The 17,086-nt window shown below is 43.3% G+C and overlaps 1 protein-coding gene across 2 annotated transcripts in view; it reads right to left on the reverse strand.

The window, feature by feature from the left end:
- The window catches only part of ADGRG4 (adhesion G protein-coupled receptor G4), a 41,091-nt gene extending 24,515 nt beyond the window's left edge, over positions 1-16,576 (reverse strand). The window contains exons 1-4 of one of the 2 annotated variants that reach the window (XM_026110923.2): positions 16,202-16,576; positions 12,107-12,208; positions 8,391-9,008; positions 1,616-1,696 (exon numbers count right to left, since the gene is read on the reverse strand). In XM_026110923.2, the coding sequence (XP_025966708.2) occupies positions 1,616-1,696; positions 8,391-9,008; positions 12,107-12,194 (787 nt within the window). In that variant the 5' untranslated portion in view covers positions 12,195-12,208; positions 16,202-16,576. Of the gene's footprint in view, positions 1-1,615; positions 1,700-8,390; positions 9,009-12,106; positions 12,209-16,201 lie in introns of both variants that reach the window. The other variant, XM_026110922.2, reaches the window with a different exon arrangement.
- Between the last annotated feature and the right edge of the window lie 510 nt (positions 16,577-17,086).

Below are 17,086 nucleotides of genomic sequence, written 5' to 3' on the forward strand. Positions count from 1 at the left end.
GAAGTGTTTAACTCTAGATTACTACTGAGGAAAACTACCACCTGTTCCCCCGGAGACCTCCAAGTGCTGCAGGTGACAACTTAAACTCCTCAGGATAGGAGTATTTGGGATAGGACTTATCACTTTTCTGCCTCAGTCAGGGCAAGGTTCACCATACACATCAGCTTCACACATTTCCCTTCTCCTGCTTGGCAGGAGGCTTGTGGTTCACACAGTCACTGTGTACTTGTGTGAACTCTCTTACTCTGCAGCCTCATGCACCAAGTTTGTGGTGCCCCGACTAGCTCTGTTTGGCACGTGGCAGAGAGCAGGAGGGAGGATGGGGCTATGCTGTGTCCCTGGGCTTACTGGTACACCTCATGCTCAGACTGCCCAGCCATCATCTCAAAGAAATCAGGCGTTGTTGCATCCATAGCAGGCCTAGGAAGAAGGAAGGCCTTTTCTCCAGCAATTCAGTCTCCAGTGCAAATTGTCAAAACTCATCATGTTGAAATACACCTTGCTCCAGTTCTAGCAATGTTCAAATGCAGCTATAGCTCAGCTGTCAGAGAGAGCTCTGCCTTTTCATCCTGCTTGGAAATGAGCACCTTGACACACTGCAGTCAGCTCTGGAGAGTAGTTACTGCTTGCAGGAACAGGCCTCGGTAACTAACAAATCTTAACAGAACAAACTAATCCTGACTAACATTTGGTCTGCTGAAGAATATCCAGTGCTTAAGGCTTGCTTTTCAAGAATGATAGGAAAGCATTGCTGTTATCTCTACCACATGTCTACCAGTGTACTGTTCACCCCATTTGGCCAAAATCAATATAGTTGTTTTGTTGAGTATCTTATTACTACTTCTCTAATCTGATATGCTAATTCTGATCTACTTGCTCTTCTGGGACTGCATCAGTCCAGTCCTCCATCTGTATAATTCAACTGCTTTAAAATAAATTATAATGGTATAATGTTGGAATAATCCATGCTGAATGAGATTCACGTGCTCTAAGGGTGATGGACGCAACGAAATAGGAACAACTGAGTCTGACTCAGTATTTTCGGCAGGGTCTTTCAGCATATACTTTGAGAATTTTCCTAGGACTTGTGGAATACACTCGTCACCTTCCATTCAAGGATACAGAAGATTCATTAGAAGGCAAAAAGTTACCTGGGAGTCTTGCAACCATCTGTAACACCTAGTGGTTCAAGGCAAACAACCCAAATGACCACCACATTTCTCTAATTCTGTAGCACTGTACACAACACAGCATCAATGTTTCTGGTTTTCCTTTTCCTCATAGCTAGGACTGTAAGGCTTTTAAAATAAAACTAAAATATATGGAAGTTTAAAGAGTCTAATGGCCCAAACACATGGTCAAGTTACACAGCTTAACAAACAAAGGCATATCAGCTGAACTACGGTTAATAGTTGTAGGTGCACTGACTTGGATTTTATTGTGTGCTAAGAATGCATAGGGACAGATAGGAGGACCGGCTGACATACAATAGCTTGCTAAGCAGTAATAGCTTAAGCATGTGACTGAGCCTTAAACTTTCGTGGGTATGGCATCAGTCTGTGTCAGTGATGATCATGTCAGCATTTAAAACAGTCTCCTCTAGAAAGGCACTTACGTGGAATGGTAACATTGGTATTACTCGTCGGAGATAATGGAGGCAGCGTAGGAGCGGTTGTTGACAATGCTTCACTTGAGCCTGCTGAAAAGAATATTAAAAGGCCTAAAAATCGACAGTGGCAAAAAATGTAAGCAAGAACATAGTTCATATGAGCAAGACAGTCCTTCAGCAAAGGTCATTGTAACAAAGAACAGTTCTTGTTCCAAGGACTTCTGCAGAGTGAAGGCAAAAGGGGGGGATAGATCTGTGTATGGGTTTCATGGACTTCTCCAGAGGCAACTAGAGTCTAACAAGTGAGAAAACAGGATTTGCAGAGTTTAGATCACAGTGAAGATCAGAGTCTATGCAACATTATCTTTTCCTGTTGCTTATGGTAAAGAGCTGTTATCTGTCTGTTTTCTTCTTGCTTGTTTAATCTGTGCCAGTTTTCAGGAAAAGGCATTTGTCAGACACACAGTGCTAACGGGTTAACAGGCAGTAATGATTGTGAAATGCACATTGATATTCATGGTCTTTGGTTTAATGATAACCTGGCATAAGGATTCCCTTTATAAATGTCCGGCCACCCTTCCTGTCATTTTCCAAGTAAAGAATCCTGAGAATTAGTTCTTAGCTAATTTTCCTTGAAATGAATCACCTTGTCAAGCCAGATACGATTTTTGCGTTTCACATGCAATCTGCCACATCATCAGGCAGACGGGGACAAAATGGGTGATGCTTGTTCACATGTACTACAGAAAATTGCAATGAACCGAATCACTGTATAACTTTACAGGCCTCAGTGATGAAAGAAGAGCATGATCACAACGTTTTGCTCTTGAGGTGCAGTTTCCTTGCTATGCTGGTAATTTGTGTTTCTCTTCACTCACATGACTGTCAGAGATTTGACAATCTAGTTCTGCCTAAGAGAAGTAAATTTAACATGTGAAAAATGCATTTACCACATACAAAGCCAAATGTCTGTGAATAAGGAGTGTGGTCAGAAACAAGTAGGGTATTGCCATACTTCATAAAACCTGGTTTTCTCTACTGTAGTTCAAGGTAAGAAGAATCACCCATGCTGAAAACATAATGGCCCGTCTCTGACCCATTCAAATCAATGGCAGCACATCTATAGACAAGAACAGAAACAGGATCTGTTAACAATTTGAAGCAATAGTCTCCTATTTTTATCCTAAATAGCTTCAAATTACTTTGTGAAGCAGAAAGGGCACCTGAAGTCAAAAGACCCTTTTGAACAGGCACATTATGATACACAATCTTTCTGCTTCCTGGATGAACAGGCAATTTTACCAACTGCATTAAGTCACAGGCTGGGCACTCAGCATAAAGTTGAACTGGAGCAATTTCCAAGTTCTCACTTCATGAACAAGTGAGTGAACAAGAAAGATATCTGAACTCCAGTCCCAAGTTGTGTCTCCAAGGTTGGCTGTTGCAGACTAAGCTCAGACCTTTCAGCCTACTTCCTAAGAGGTGCCAGTCTGTTTTGCTGTCATTGTATGATCTGGGGAACAGCACAGTTTCAGCACCCCTATGGTTAGCAGCACAGGCAACACATTCAGAACTGGCAGCGAGCTGAGCCAGGACATCCCTGCCCACCAGAAGACAGTCGGACGGTGGGACGAGAAGTGGGAAAGACGTACAGGCTGTTCCAAAGACCAAACTGTCCAGCATAGTCTGCTAGTAAGTTGATGCTCTTGTCCCTGTGCCTGTGAGATGTCAGAGGGATCTTCTGTGCTTTTGTAGAGTAGTGCTCCTGTAGCACAGTCCCTCTTTCTCCCAGGGTGTCCACAAAGCTGTAAAAATAGCAAGTCATTTTTTCCCATGGTGCTTGATGAATCTTAGGTTATAGTTTGGGTAGTTCTTCTCTTTACTCAGGCCTTTTGCTTCTGAGGTAGCACTGCAAATAAGAGGACTAATTTACTCTGCCTCACTCTTCTCTTCCACTAAAATATAGCAACTCCAGGAGCAAGTTGTCATATTGCCATTTCAAATCAGTTGCCTGCAATAGGTCAGAAACATGACCTGACATAATGGTTATTTGCTGATTCTTTATTTGGAAATGAGCCGCAGGCTTGAATCATCTAGCTGCAAGACAGACCCAGACATTCAGTATACAAACCTCCCACTGATAACCACTAACACTGTTTGACATACACATGGATATAATATGCAGAAGCCAGGAAGCCAGAAATGCCCACCAAATTAAAAACAAAACCCTAGAGATAGAGGAAAACAGTTCCACTAAACAACACAAATAGATGAAGCTATTGGGCTGTGCTTCTTCCTCCACCACCCATGCAAACCAAATCCTGTCCTTCCTCGCAACACACACACACACACACACACGCACACACACACACACACACACACACACACACACACTCTGCATCTGTGCCCCAGTGCTGGGGGGAACCTGACATTTCAGCCTCTCTAGTGACTTTTTTTAAACTCCTCAGCCTAACCTTCTAGGGGGAACCCATATGTTTTCCAGTATTATCACCAGCTGATGTTACAAATCATTACTCCCTGGTTTCAGGCTGACAGAAACGGTGGAAGAAAATGAACATCTCATTTTAAGTTTCTTCTAGAGTCTTCTGGCCTATAAAACCTCACAGGGATAAGCCAAATTCTGCTGTTATCTTCAGTTGTGTAAATCCAAAGTAATTCCACAGGTTTCACTAATAATAATGCCAAAATTGAAATCACTGGATGATTTCAAGTTAAGGATGGCAGCATAGTTTGGTGTGGAATTTTTCCCGGAGTCTGTAAGGGTAACCACAGGAGCTGGTAATTGACCCTTCCGCCAGAGCTGTTGTTTGGTCTCCAAAATAACCAACATTTTTAAAGTTCACTAGTGATTTTTTAGTGTTAGACCCTTCCCTGAACAGCAATGGGCTGATCCAAGAACCTAGCACTTATTTCCTGACACGCTGCCACTGCTCTTTTCAGCTCACCGCATCAATACAAGTTTCCCCCACACATCTAAGGATGCAGGGTCAAACAGGAGATGGGCAACAACAGGCAGTGTTGGAGCAGGAAGGACACATCTATTTGAAGGACACAGCCAAGAGAAATCAGGAAATGCACGAGTCCTTCACATTAGGGAGCGCGAGCCTTCATCTACCTTAAGCCGCCTCTGATGGTTACTGTCATACAGGAAGCGTGACGAGAATGCGGGAGGGCAAGGGCTCTGCAGACATGCCCTACTGTTAGAATATTTTTTTCTTTCCTTTTAGAAATACAGATGTGATTTTAGGCTAAGATTTATCAAGTCATAAGCCAAACCATTTATAAATTGAGGGTTTAACTTGTTCTCTTGATTGTCAGAGCTGCAGATTTTCTCCAAACAGGAGGAGTCTGCATATAGCTGGGTGATTATGGGCTCTGTTCTGTTCTCATTGTTAACAGCATAATGTTTCAAAAAGCGTTGCCTTGGGGGTGAGGTGTGGTATCACCCAGTGTCAAGCAGGATGAATCAGAAAAATCTGCTAGGAAAAAAAAAATACAGAAATGGACAAACCAAAGCCAACCCTATTCTAATTAGGAATGTAACTCACAATGCAGTTGTTATCTCCTGACAAATCAAGCATCATTACAGCTTCGCAGATTCTAATCTCTTTCTTTCTCTCTTTCTCATTATCACCTGAAGGAAAAAAAAATGTGTTTATTCTCACATGTCAAGGATCATTACCAGCAAGCAGGTGTGGGACTAGCCACCTGCATCCTGTAACTTCATTTGCTTTAATTAACATGCATGTAATTCCATTCAAGAAATGTGGGCTAAAGCGTGATGACAGATGAGATCTGAAGCTAGAAAAATACCATACCACTGATGTTCTAAAAGGTCCGATCATGGGTTTTGATATGATAATTTAATAGATGGTTTATTTGGCATTCTGCAAATATGCATGATTTCCAACACAAGAACAGGAGAAATTAGACTGACTAATACTAGAACTATAATAAATACACTTTACGTTTTTAATAGTCATATCCAGATATTTTACATTCCCTCTCCCAGATTATTTAAAATTAAGAAGAAAATCAGAAATCAGTGTGTGGGCAAGATCAGGGGAAGAGAGGATGAAACCGTGACTCACTTAACAACACACACTGCTGCTTTTAGACTTTAAGCAAAGGCCCAGTTAAACTGGAAAAGTAAGGGATCACCTTCAAGAACTCTAAGGAAAACGCGAAACAACAACTTTACTTGTCCTATCAAGCACAGTCAGTGCAATTGCTATCATAATGACTCATAAAAAGTCAACACACCTTTTTCAGGCTGCTTCCTGATATATTCATATGAAAAAATTCACTCGCTGTCCATAAACGAGCACTGGCTTTTCGAAAGTAACACAGAATTTCCAAAACATAAAATGCTGCACAGCTTCCCTGCACAGTTGCCTAAACTCTACTGCTAGGGTGAAACAAGCACTGCAAACCGAAGCAGTGCCCAGGTATGTAAACAACATACATAAACAGGAAAAAAAACCCTTGAAGCCAGTAATTGTCATAGGGCATAAGTGACAATTTCAGTTTTGTCATTAGCATTAAAATGGCACTGCAACATGATATTTCCTTACATAGCAACACTTCTGCACAATTATTTTTATACGTATGCTTCAGACATTTTCACCGAGTGTCTATGACTGCATATGCACAATGAATATAAATGAGTGCCAAGTACAGCTTCCCCTATCTGACAGATAGGACAGATATCTCAGTATGTTTATACCACTCACAGATATTTATACCACTCACTCCTATCTGTATTTAGTTTCTCGTGTGTATCTCCATGTGCAATATCTAGCTCATAAATTTCAGTTAATTAAAGTAGGCAGTAGATTTATAGTGAAAGGAAAGGTCTTGTCAAGATATGACATGTGACAGGTTCTCAAACACGATTAAATTTTATGAACATGCCTGTAACTTCACAACAGTCATCCTACTAATTGTTCTTGGGAAAGTCAGAGTCTACAACCCTTGCCCCGGTGTGGAACATCCATCCAGAGGTGCCTAGTGCCATGGGCAAGACTAGCCTCACTGCCTGTTAGTGCTGCCCCTCACTTCTGAGACAAGCTGCTGTTTCCCATTGCTGATAACCTTTGAATATTTGGGCCAACATTTTCTGGACTGAATGTCCAATTCAGGCTGTATTGGAAAATTGTAACTCGAGCAAGTCACCTGTTCCTAGGGACCATTTTAGAGGGAGAAAAATGCTTTGTCCACATTAAAAGCCTCTCTGGTGTGCCTTTTTTTTTTTGACAGGTCTAGCTTTTGCATACTTCTGAACAGACACCTTGGAGTCAATGATTTGATTTGTCTCACTAAAAGTCTCAAATTCATCCAAGTTATCATTGTTGAAAAATCAAAGTTCAAGAACGCTGAGTGGAGGTTTTGATTTTAGGTGCTGAACTCCCTGAGGTTTCCATCAGTGAACGTGAGCGAGCTTCTCACAACTCCTTGCCAAATCAAGCACACACCTTTCCCACAGTGTGAACGGGCCCAAGGGCAAAGGCAGCAACAGCATTAATTGGAAAAGGGAAATGGACTGAGCCTTCCCCCTCCCTTCCCATCAGATCACAACCGCCCTTCCCAGTCCGTGACATGAGAGGGGAAACAGCTCAGGCAGCAGGCAGTGCAGGAACAGGACTGCCTGGATAAATGCAGTGGGGCAAGGAGCCAAGAGACAGACGGGAAGGTTGTGATATACAGCAATTGTTCTCAGCGCCTGTCGTCTTTGTTGCAGAGCGAGGGGGAGTGTAATGAGAGAGGCGGGGGAAATCCCTCAAAGCAGCCATTTATTTCCTGTTGCTCTTCTCATTTCCTTGGGCCCCAGTTCGATGAAACCCGGAGCAGCAGATATGAGAGTGCACTACCAACTGAGCTGGAGTCAGCAGGTGCTGCCCCTGACGGAAGGCACTTCTTGACAGAGAAGCACTGTCTGATGAAAGCTCCTTGGATTCTCAAACCGGACACCAAAACTGAGCAATTACTTCTGACTATGCCTCTGCTTTGCCTGTGAAAAATGGGGGCAGCAACACACCATCATCTTGCAGAGGACTGGTAAAGGTTCGTTCCCTGTTGTTATGAAGCCCCTAAATATCGCGTGTGTCATTAACTTTAAGGGAATTACAATCTCAGGCCTCACAGCAGAATTTGAATACCGTGTAGTGTGTATAGGCTGAGGCTTGAATGATGAGATAACACAAAACACTGCTAACAGTGCTTTTCAATGAAGCATTGTCCATCCAGGGCACAGAATAGACAGGAATCCTGTGGAAAAGTGATTACTGTCATTTAACTAATGGCAGTAGTTAAATGTTGTTAAGCACATTGGAAAAGGAGTTTCTGAGTCCATTTTACCTCCCTCAGTGCCAGGCCAGCTGAGCAGCAGGTTAGTTCTCCAGGAAGGTTTACAGTCAGTAGAAGGTTTATCCAAATCCTCGGAGGAAGGTTTATCCTAGGAGGCCAGCAGCCTCCAAGGGCTTTTGGTGGCAAGAGGAATTGCCAGAGCCTGGCTCTGACACCTTTCCCCCATCCCCAACCTCTACATCTGCATCAAGAAGAGCCCATACAGAGTTAGCAGGCAATGCCAGGTGTGCAGCTACAGCCCTGTGCATTGCTGGTTTCCACACACAGTAGTGTGGAATAGCTCTGAGGCTATTAGACAGTCCCTGCTTGAGCAGTGGAGGGTCCCCCATTCGCTGGACGCGCAATTCCCAGAGACACAGAAGCCCCAAGGAGAAAAAACATTGCAGAGACTCACCACAGCGTAGCCGACGGTCAGGTTCTGGAGCTATGCTGCTAAAGTCCCAGTACTCTTCCTTCCAGCTAACAGTATTGCCCATGGTACACTCCTGTAACTCTTCCTTATCCCTGGTGTAGTTCCACATTTGAAAATAGTACAAGCTGCCAATGAAGCCGTTGCTTAACCCCACTATAAGGCCATCTTGATTTTTATGCAGAAACCCCAGCACCAGGCTTCCATTGGGCCTCAGGCACTCAGCATGGTCAATGGTTTCGTTATGCAGTAGGCCACCATTACAGTAGACCTGCAGCAGTTGTGTTTTGGTGTCCCAAAGGCAGCACACACTATACCAGACAGAAATGGCTAAATCAATCTCAATGTCTCTTCTGGTCCCGAAAAGATACAGTCTCAGCCGCTTGTTTTCTCCAGAGAGTCCAAGCTCTATGTCATTTATGTCAGTGGAGGTGTTGTTAGTGTCATAGGAAAATGCTGCCCAAGAACTTGTATTGGTGGTCCGGTTTAGATCCATGCATACAGTGAACTGACATAGCTGGGGGATGCTGTAGTTGGCCAGAGACACATACTTATCGCTCCTTCCATATAAATTCAGTTTTTCTCTCTGCAGATAATGTGTTTCTGTAAGAAAAAAATAAAAGGAAAGAGAGTGAAGAAGGGAAATAAAGTGTCACTTTTCAAAGAGAAAGCTGCAGTATGACCTCATTCAGGTACTTTTGTATCACAGTAATTGCTGTGAATAACTAAAATACACATATCATGAGAGAGTAGCTTATTTTTCAGATCATTCTTTTCAATAATATCACAAGATGATTAAAAAAATTAAAAGTTTCTTCTATTTCTGGCTTCCGCTGCCTTTGAAGTTTAGTGCTGAGACCTCCTACACTACCATTAAAGACCAGATAAGTTTCATTGTGCAAAGGAAAACCTGAAGGCCTGAAGACCTGCCAAATGGGAAACCTTACAAAATTCAGGTCTGGAGTCCACATGGCTCAATATCACTATGGGTGATCACTGAAAAGTTCTTGGGTCAGCCCACTCAGAGGAAAGAGCTGTTTGCAGGTTTGGCTCCTGGGTGACGTATCACCCCTGCCCTTACCTTCAGTATATAGGTCAAGGTTTCTGCTGATAACAAATGTCATAAGGACTGTCCCTTTCTCAGTGCTCTGGAAGCTTTTTTAGGCATCTTTTTGTCTTCATTATTTTTAATCATCTCATTGTATCTTTACTCACACAGGTTTTGCTGACAGAGGCCGGAACCTCGCTGAGTAATACTAACCGCAGACCTGCACTCGCAGTGAGTAACTTGCCCACGTGTGTCCAGGCTGCAGCTTTAGCAATGCAGCTCTGACCGCAGAGTAGCAGAGCAGCAGCTGCTATGGCTATAAACCAGCTAACCTCGATCCCTGGAGCAATCTGGCAGAAGCACCAGGGAGCCTGATGCAGGGTCTTTCACTCTGCTTCTCTGGATATGGCACTCCACATTAAGTGTCTGCTGTACATACAGCCAAGAGGCAGCCTCGTATAATGCTAAGACACATATCTCCATTCTGGCATCTCGATTCACCATGGTGACATGCTCAGAGAGTCTCACTGCAGTCACAGGCAGCCACAACAATGTCCTTTCACCAGGCATGAATCTCTGTGAATCTGCACAAAGCCACGCAACGGAACCAGCCCATAGCCAACATGTTCTGACAGAGCACAGCCACTATTTTCCATCTCCTTGTGTTTCCCAAGAGAAGGCAGGAGCCAAGCTTTCCGCTCGCTCTATCCGCCCCCTGCAAAATGTTTCCGTCTGGGGTGGGGTGGCCCCACGTGCACCATCAGAATGGTGAGATTTAGTCGGACTCAAAGAGTAACCCAGGCTGCTCTTGTACAGGAGATTTGCATTTTTAAACTTTCCATTAAGGTCACATGTTTGCATGCGCTTCTCTAATTGAGGATGTATTTCTTCTAGATAAGAACTGCCATTATGTTGCGTCCTTTATAACCATATCTTGGGGCTGTTTTTACAGCATTTTCCTCAAATGAAGTAAGTTATTCCAAAACATGATTGCCAGCCATGCAATTCAGATATTATAAATCCCTCAAGTCCAACCTGACCTGTAAGTCTCCAGTGACTATTTGCACTTCTAATAAAGGCTATGCATGTCATGGACTGCAAAAGTATCAAACACTTTTCCCATCTGCTTCATATACTTCAAATCGGTGGCAAGTAGGAAACAATCCATCTATGGAGTCTAATTCTCTATAGGTGATTAAAAGTGGTATGCTGCTGTCCTAGTGCAACTTTGTGCACTCACACCATAAACAGAATATTTCTATTACGCATAATAACATTCAGCTATCTTTCATGTCTGTCTGTGAACTCTAAAATCGGCTCCACTGAACACCATCCTCTGCCTTAGTGGGAACAAACCTTTCTGAATGAAGTCCCAAGGCATTTTGCCAGTGCCAGGGCTATAGGAAGGGATCTGTGGTAGAGTTTTAGGGGACACAGAGAGGTGGGTGTAGGCACTTATTTCCAGCAAAGTAGTGAGTAATTCATTACAACACAATAAAATGCAGCAGCCGTCTTAGGTCATGCTTTCCAGGGCTTCCAGGGCCCAGAAGGGGTAAGAAGACAGTTTCCAGGGTTTTTTCCAGGAGAGTGGCATCCCCAGGGGATGTATGACTAGCAGAACCAGGACCCATCCCACAAACTACCAGATCACAATTGCACTCTGGCAAAGACAAGCTGATAAAACACCCTGTCAGGGGTCAGGCCTTCCAGTGACTTGTAACAGGTACATCAGGAACCCCTGGTCAAACCTGAGAGATAGTGGGTAAATTTGGCAAGATCTAGACATGAATACAGATTTTTTATTATGGTTTTACTTGGAAAGAGAAGAACATTTTTTCCTCTACTATATTGTATGCTGGAAGTGACCTCAGTGCAATTGGATGCATTTTAGAAACATGGATTATTCTTGTGCCCTGAATTGCTCAAGCAGAAGCCAAAAGAAAGAAATACCATAAAACAACATAGTACTAATTATTGTTCTGCCAGCATCGAGGGTGGAGGGAAAGGGTGCTGGGTGCGTTCATGTAGCACAACCTATTGCAGTTGATTCAGCACCTCAGTTATTACTGGGGAATTTGTTTTTTTCCAGTAGCTTAGTGCTTTTCCCAGAACACCATGAAGCAAGTAAATGCACTATTCATGTTTTACAGTGAACAAAACAAAACTAGAAAAAAAAAATTATACAGAACTGCAGAGAGACACCCAGAAGGAAACAAATGAGTAATGACAAAACCCAGAGGCTTTTTATCTCCAAACCTGGATAAGAGTTGTGATGCAACAGAAACCTGACATTTTACTTCTTGCCACGTTTTCTCATTTGTGCTGACCCATCTGCCTACCAGACTTAACCAGCATCCCAGAAGAAGGTGTACACCATGCCCAGACCTGCAGGACTGCAGGCCAACATACGCTCAAGGGTGATACACAAGAAGCCCAGCATCGGTTGCAGCGAGAAAGGCAAGGTCCAGAGCAAGAGGAATATCCACACCATGGCAGAGCAGGAGGAGAATGGGCTCCTAGATGTACTGTGCATGCACAAACCAGGAACCCGGCAGACATCATCCGGGCTGCAGGGTATGCCCAGAGCCCACTGGCAGCCAGGGGCACCTGACAGCACCATCCCCGTGGTTATTCCTCAGGGGAGTTACTGTACCTGCAAGGAGGAAAAGGCCAGCAGCAGCCATCAAGATGCAAAGAGCCTTGTCAGGAGAGTGCTGTGGGCCCCAGATGGACCTCTTCATTCTCTAGGCATGTTCTAGGGAAAAAAAAAAAGAAAGAGAGAGAGAGAGATGATGATGACAGCCACCCATTTACCACACACTCAGCTGAAAATTTTAAACTGATTATTTGCTAGGGGAGGAATAGATGCCTTCCATTCACTTTGGAAAAAATGAGGCAGAGATTACTGAAATGGCATTCACAGCACAGGAACCCAGGAGTCCTCACTCCCTGTACCTGAGGTGAGTCACTAGATGACCATTCTCTACAAAGGTAAAAAATATACAATCTTTTTGAGGGGTTTTTGGTGTTGTCTCTGAAAGAGATGAGGTTTATGTGATCACACTGTGTATGTTTGTCTGTCACCGAACTTCAAACCTGTCAGCAAATTTCAACCAGCTTTGACAAAGGAGTCAATGTCTGAATTAGTGAAGTTCCTACAAATGTGGGAAAAACAAGTAGCCAGAAAGAGAAAACCGTACCGAGGAGATAGAGCCTAACATGCTCACCCACTGGTTTATGCCACGGACTCTCTATGGGATGGAAGATGCGAGGGCAACAGAGAGGGCAAGAGGCATACAGAGAAGCAGGGCTGCCTCAGTCCCACAGCTCACGGGCAACACAGTCAAACAAAATATGTTTTCTCACTGTTGGGCTTTGCCTACATACAAACTTTCATCAGTTCAGTTAAGCCCTGGGGACATGCACTTAATTGGAGAACAGATAGTTCTGGGGTATAAACATACTTTCAACACCTGAAGCAAAATCTGAGTATGCCACTCTAAATTGGGAGAAGTTCATCCAGTTTTGTGCTTCAGTTTTACTGAATTGCTTTAAAGATGACTATAGTTAAACCAAAGCAAGTGAGTGGACAAACAGCCTAGATTCCCAAGAGTCCAGGACTTAGTCCTGGTGTCCTGCACACTCCCCTGAGGTGGCTTTCACTACTCACTTGACTGGGAATCAAATACATGGGCATATCTCAGTCTAGGACCACACTGGATTAAGTCTTCAGTTAATAACAATATATTTAGAATGACTGCAAGGGATAGACTAGATCCTGAAGTTGTCTAAGGTGGCCAAGCTCCTTCCGTGGAGTCACTCAGCTTCACATCTAATGCAGCCTTTGCCTGGGACTCTCTACTAAGGGTTACTACAGTCTGATCAATGGCAAGATGGAAATTGTCCCTTTGCGTCCAGACACACAAAATAAACATTGCAAATGTATAAAAATAAGAGCTAATAAAGACTTTCTCCATTTCCTGTTAAAACTGCACTTTACAAAATTTATTAAAAACTTAGGAAACTTCATCCAATTTCCATTTGCTGTCATACCTAAACAGGAATTCTTATACATGTCAGGTGATTCATACCTACTTCTAAAAATACTACAGTCACTAAAAGGTGCTGCTCAAAAGCTCACCTCCCTGGGTAGCACAGAAATCGAGGTACATTTTTGCTATGTGTTCCATACTGTTCCTTCTGTCAGATGGCAAAACACATCCTGGGGACAAAGAGAAAATCAGGTGGGATGTTGCGATTTTTTCAGTGGCTCAGGTAATGAAGAGCAGGGGATTTCCATTCTGAGGTCTCACTCCTTAGCTATTGGAAAACCTGCTATGACAACAAATCTCTCCTCCCAACCTTCTCCTTTATTACTCCTGCAATGATTTATTGACTTTTGCAATAACATTTAAGAAACAAATCATTGTGTTTGCAGCCTGTGGTACGTCATGGGGCTGTATTAAGTTTTGTCCAGAGCAAAGTCCAGAACATTTAGCATTATAAAACATAAATTAGAAAGAAACAGCTGAACTGCTCTCCTTGTTCCTGTTTCAGAAGTGACTGCAGTAATGAACATTAGTTTTAATTTTCACACAACAGCTCTCTAGCTCTCTCTTTGTAGTGGATAATTGTGTAATGGAGAGATCATCCTGTATCTTTGTTCCCCCCTGCAACTACATTAATCAATCATTGCCTAGTTCTAAAAATACTAAATACTGCCAGCTGCTGAGAAAGACTTAGTGTATTGAGACCAAGGAGTGAGAGGCACCGTGAAAGGATGGTCCTGGGTGACTGTCACTTTGGCTCTCTGGAGGTTAAGTCCTGAATTTTGCAAGTTAGTTCTGGAGGAAGGAAATGGTTTGCGCAGAGCCCTGGAGGGCTTGCTGCTGTCTCCTGCGGGAGTGTGTGCAGCCCTGAATGTTTTGGCAGCTGCTCCCAGCAGTTCAGCTCCTTAATTGAATCTGGTTAAGGACACAAGAGAAACTGGAGAGCTTGAACCTCACAAGGCTGCCTAACACTGCAGACGTCCTGCTCATCAAAACAGACACATTAGTTTCTAAACAGGACTGAAATGTCTCTGTCTTCCCCTCTCCTAAATAATCTGGTCATCCGTCTTCACGTTTTTCCTGACCCATCTGTCTCCTCCTCTTGGCTACCCCTGTATAAACACCCCCCAAACTCCACGCTTCTCCCTGTGCACCAGCATCAGCACAGACCCACTTGCAGCCCAGCAGCCGCTGCCCAGCACCCTCCTCTTCTCCTGCACAGCTCAGCACCCATCCACCCGCCTCAGCCAGGAGGCTTTGCCCTGTTCCAGCTTGGGCAGAGCATTTTCACTGCAATTTCTAGGAATGCACAGTTTGTTTCTTCAAATCCACGCTGCATAGTTTCTAGTAATTCACACACCCTCTTCTATGGAGAGTCTGTTTCTGGCTTTCTTCAAGGATGGGACTGAACTGGGCTTTGCAAATGTGGGTGTTTTAGAAGTCATATATTTTTTGTACCAGTCAAACTAGTATTATGGCATCATGGTATGGAAGGAGCTTTTACTGCAATGGCAGAGCAATTTTTGAGAATGCCTAGCTGTTCCCTCTCTCTGCTTCCTCTGTCTTACTCTGTTTTCCCATCTGTAGTTTAGTTTAGCTTTTTTAATATCCTGCCTGAGTGGTTTATTGACTTTGCTAGAGATCGTTGCAGAGGGCCTTGAATGCCAAGTGAGGGCACCCTTTTTTAATGTTAAGTCACAGGCAAAACCTTAAGCTTTCTGGCTGCAAATTTCTTAGTAAGTTGTAGAAGAGGACACTTAAGACTCAGGGCAGAAAAAAGCTAGGTAATTAAAGAGTACAGCAAAATGAAGAGAAAATGGCCATGAGCACAAACACGTTCAGACTCACTGGGGCCGCTCAGATAAAAAGGAATTTTGCTTTTCTTTGGATGCGCAAAGATTTTTGCCAGGAGGTTGCTATGGTGACTTTTCAGCTCTTCCAAACCTCCGTGTACTGTAATTACATCTTAAAGTCTGTGAGCTGGGAATCTTTGATTCTTTGGATGAAGAATGTGGGTGGCTGACTCTTCAGGATGTTTTTCAGCCAGCCATTTTTTATTAAAACGCAAAATAAAAAGATTCATATTCTTGTGCCCTTAACAGCTGCTTACAGTTCCTGCTAGACATCCTGGCTTCATTGGCTGTCACCCTCCCAAGACCTTTTTAAATGATTTTTCACTAAAAGGCTCCCTTTTCAAAACACCTTGGTCCTGCATTATGCATCAGCTAAGGTTTTTCAGAGGATGTTTAGCTCCCAATTGGCCTGAGTTTTCTTTATACCACTGGACATTTACATTTGGTTTGGTAAAATGTGCATGATGATGAAAGAAGTATTTTCACATTTTCTCCTCTTTTGTTATTTATTTCAATTGTCACTGATTGAATGCTGAAAGAACAGAGGCTGTGCAAATATTCTCCATATTGTCTAGTCAACTGACCTACACAGTTATACACAGTTCCCCTGAGAAATTGTGTCATTAAACAAAAGTTAAAGCAGAAAATATACATCCCTTAGATCAGAAACATTCAGACCATTGCCATTCAAATAAACACAAGAGAATATTAACAGAAAGGGGACTTGGTGTTAAGTTTCAACAGTTGTTATTAATACTGTTTTTCTTCAGAAGAGAAGCATCAGAAGAGCTTGTATGGTCACATACAAGGACCTAGAGAGCTCCGTGACCCCGTACTCTCACTCACCCTCCACCTCCAGCTCAGAAGACTCCTTGCACGCCAGGTATTTTGCTCACTTCCGATACGAATTCAGATCCTTCGCTGATGAGCTGCTCCAGTCAATGCCTAACAAAATGAGAAGGGCCCAGCTCAAATGAGTCAGAGCTCAAGTTCCTCCCACAACTTTCATATATGCAGAGTCGACAGTCGCTCTGAACCCAGACGTCCTCCACTCCGGGCATTCCCACAGGTCCGAAACCCTGTCTCCAAGAGCTATGCAATGCTCTCTTTGCAGGAAACTTGTGTCGTGCAGCAGGGGTGGTCGATAACCCCCAGGACTGAAGCACTCAAGCTGCGGGCAGCGTTCATTCCCAGACCGAAGATCTCTGTCCTCGGGGTGATGGGACTGCTTGTGTGTTTGAAGAAGTGGCTGAGCACCTTGCTGGATTGGGGCCTGGGCACAGAGCAGCAGGCTGATTGGAAGTGACCTCTGAACACTAACCTTCAAAGTGTTTGACGACTGCAGAAATACAGGCTGTAAATCACATACTTGAACATAAACCATAATCCTTCAACTTCTCTTGTAAAAGATCAGATTAGTTCACTAAGTAAAGTGTGGGGCAGGGACAGGAAAAGATTAGCAGTATGTAGCAGTATGTTATTAGCAGTATCTTCTCTTTCAAAATCCCTGAAGGATGTAAATATTACAAGTATTTTTTGGAGACAGTTAACAGCTACTCCATACAAACTTTTAGGTTACAAATTGCTTTTACCACAAAACTGTTTTTTTTTTTTCATTTCAACGCTATGAGAAAATCTTTTTGGCTAAGGGTTTTTGAATTCTGTAGTAGGTATTTTAGAGATCTGGGTAAAATCTTCATGAAGTTCTAGGAATTTAAGAAATACAACTTT

Source organism: Dromaius novaehollandiae, chromosome 11 (genome assembly GCF_036370855.1).
Source record: "Dromaius novaehollandiae isolate bDroNov1 chromosome 11, bDroNov1.hap1, whole genome shotgun sequence".
NCBI classification, from domain to species: domain Eukaryota; kingdom Metazoa; phylum Chordata; class Aves; order Casuariiformes; family Dromaiidae; genus Dromaius; species Dromaius novaehollandiae.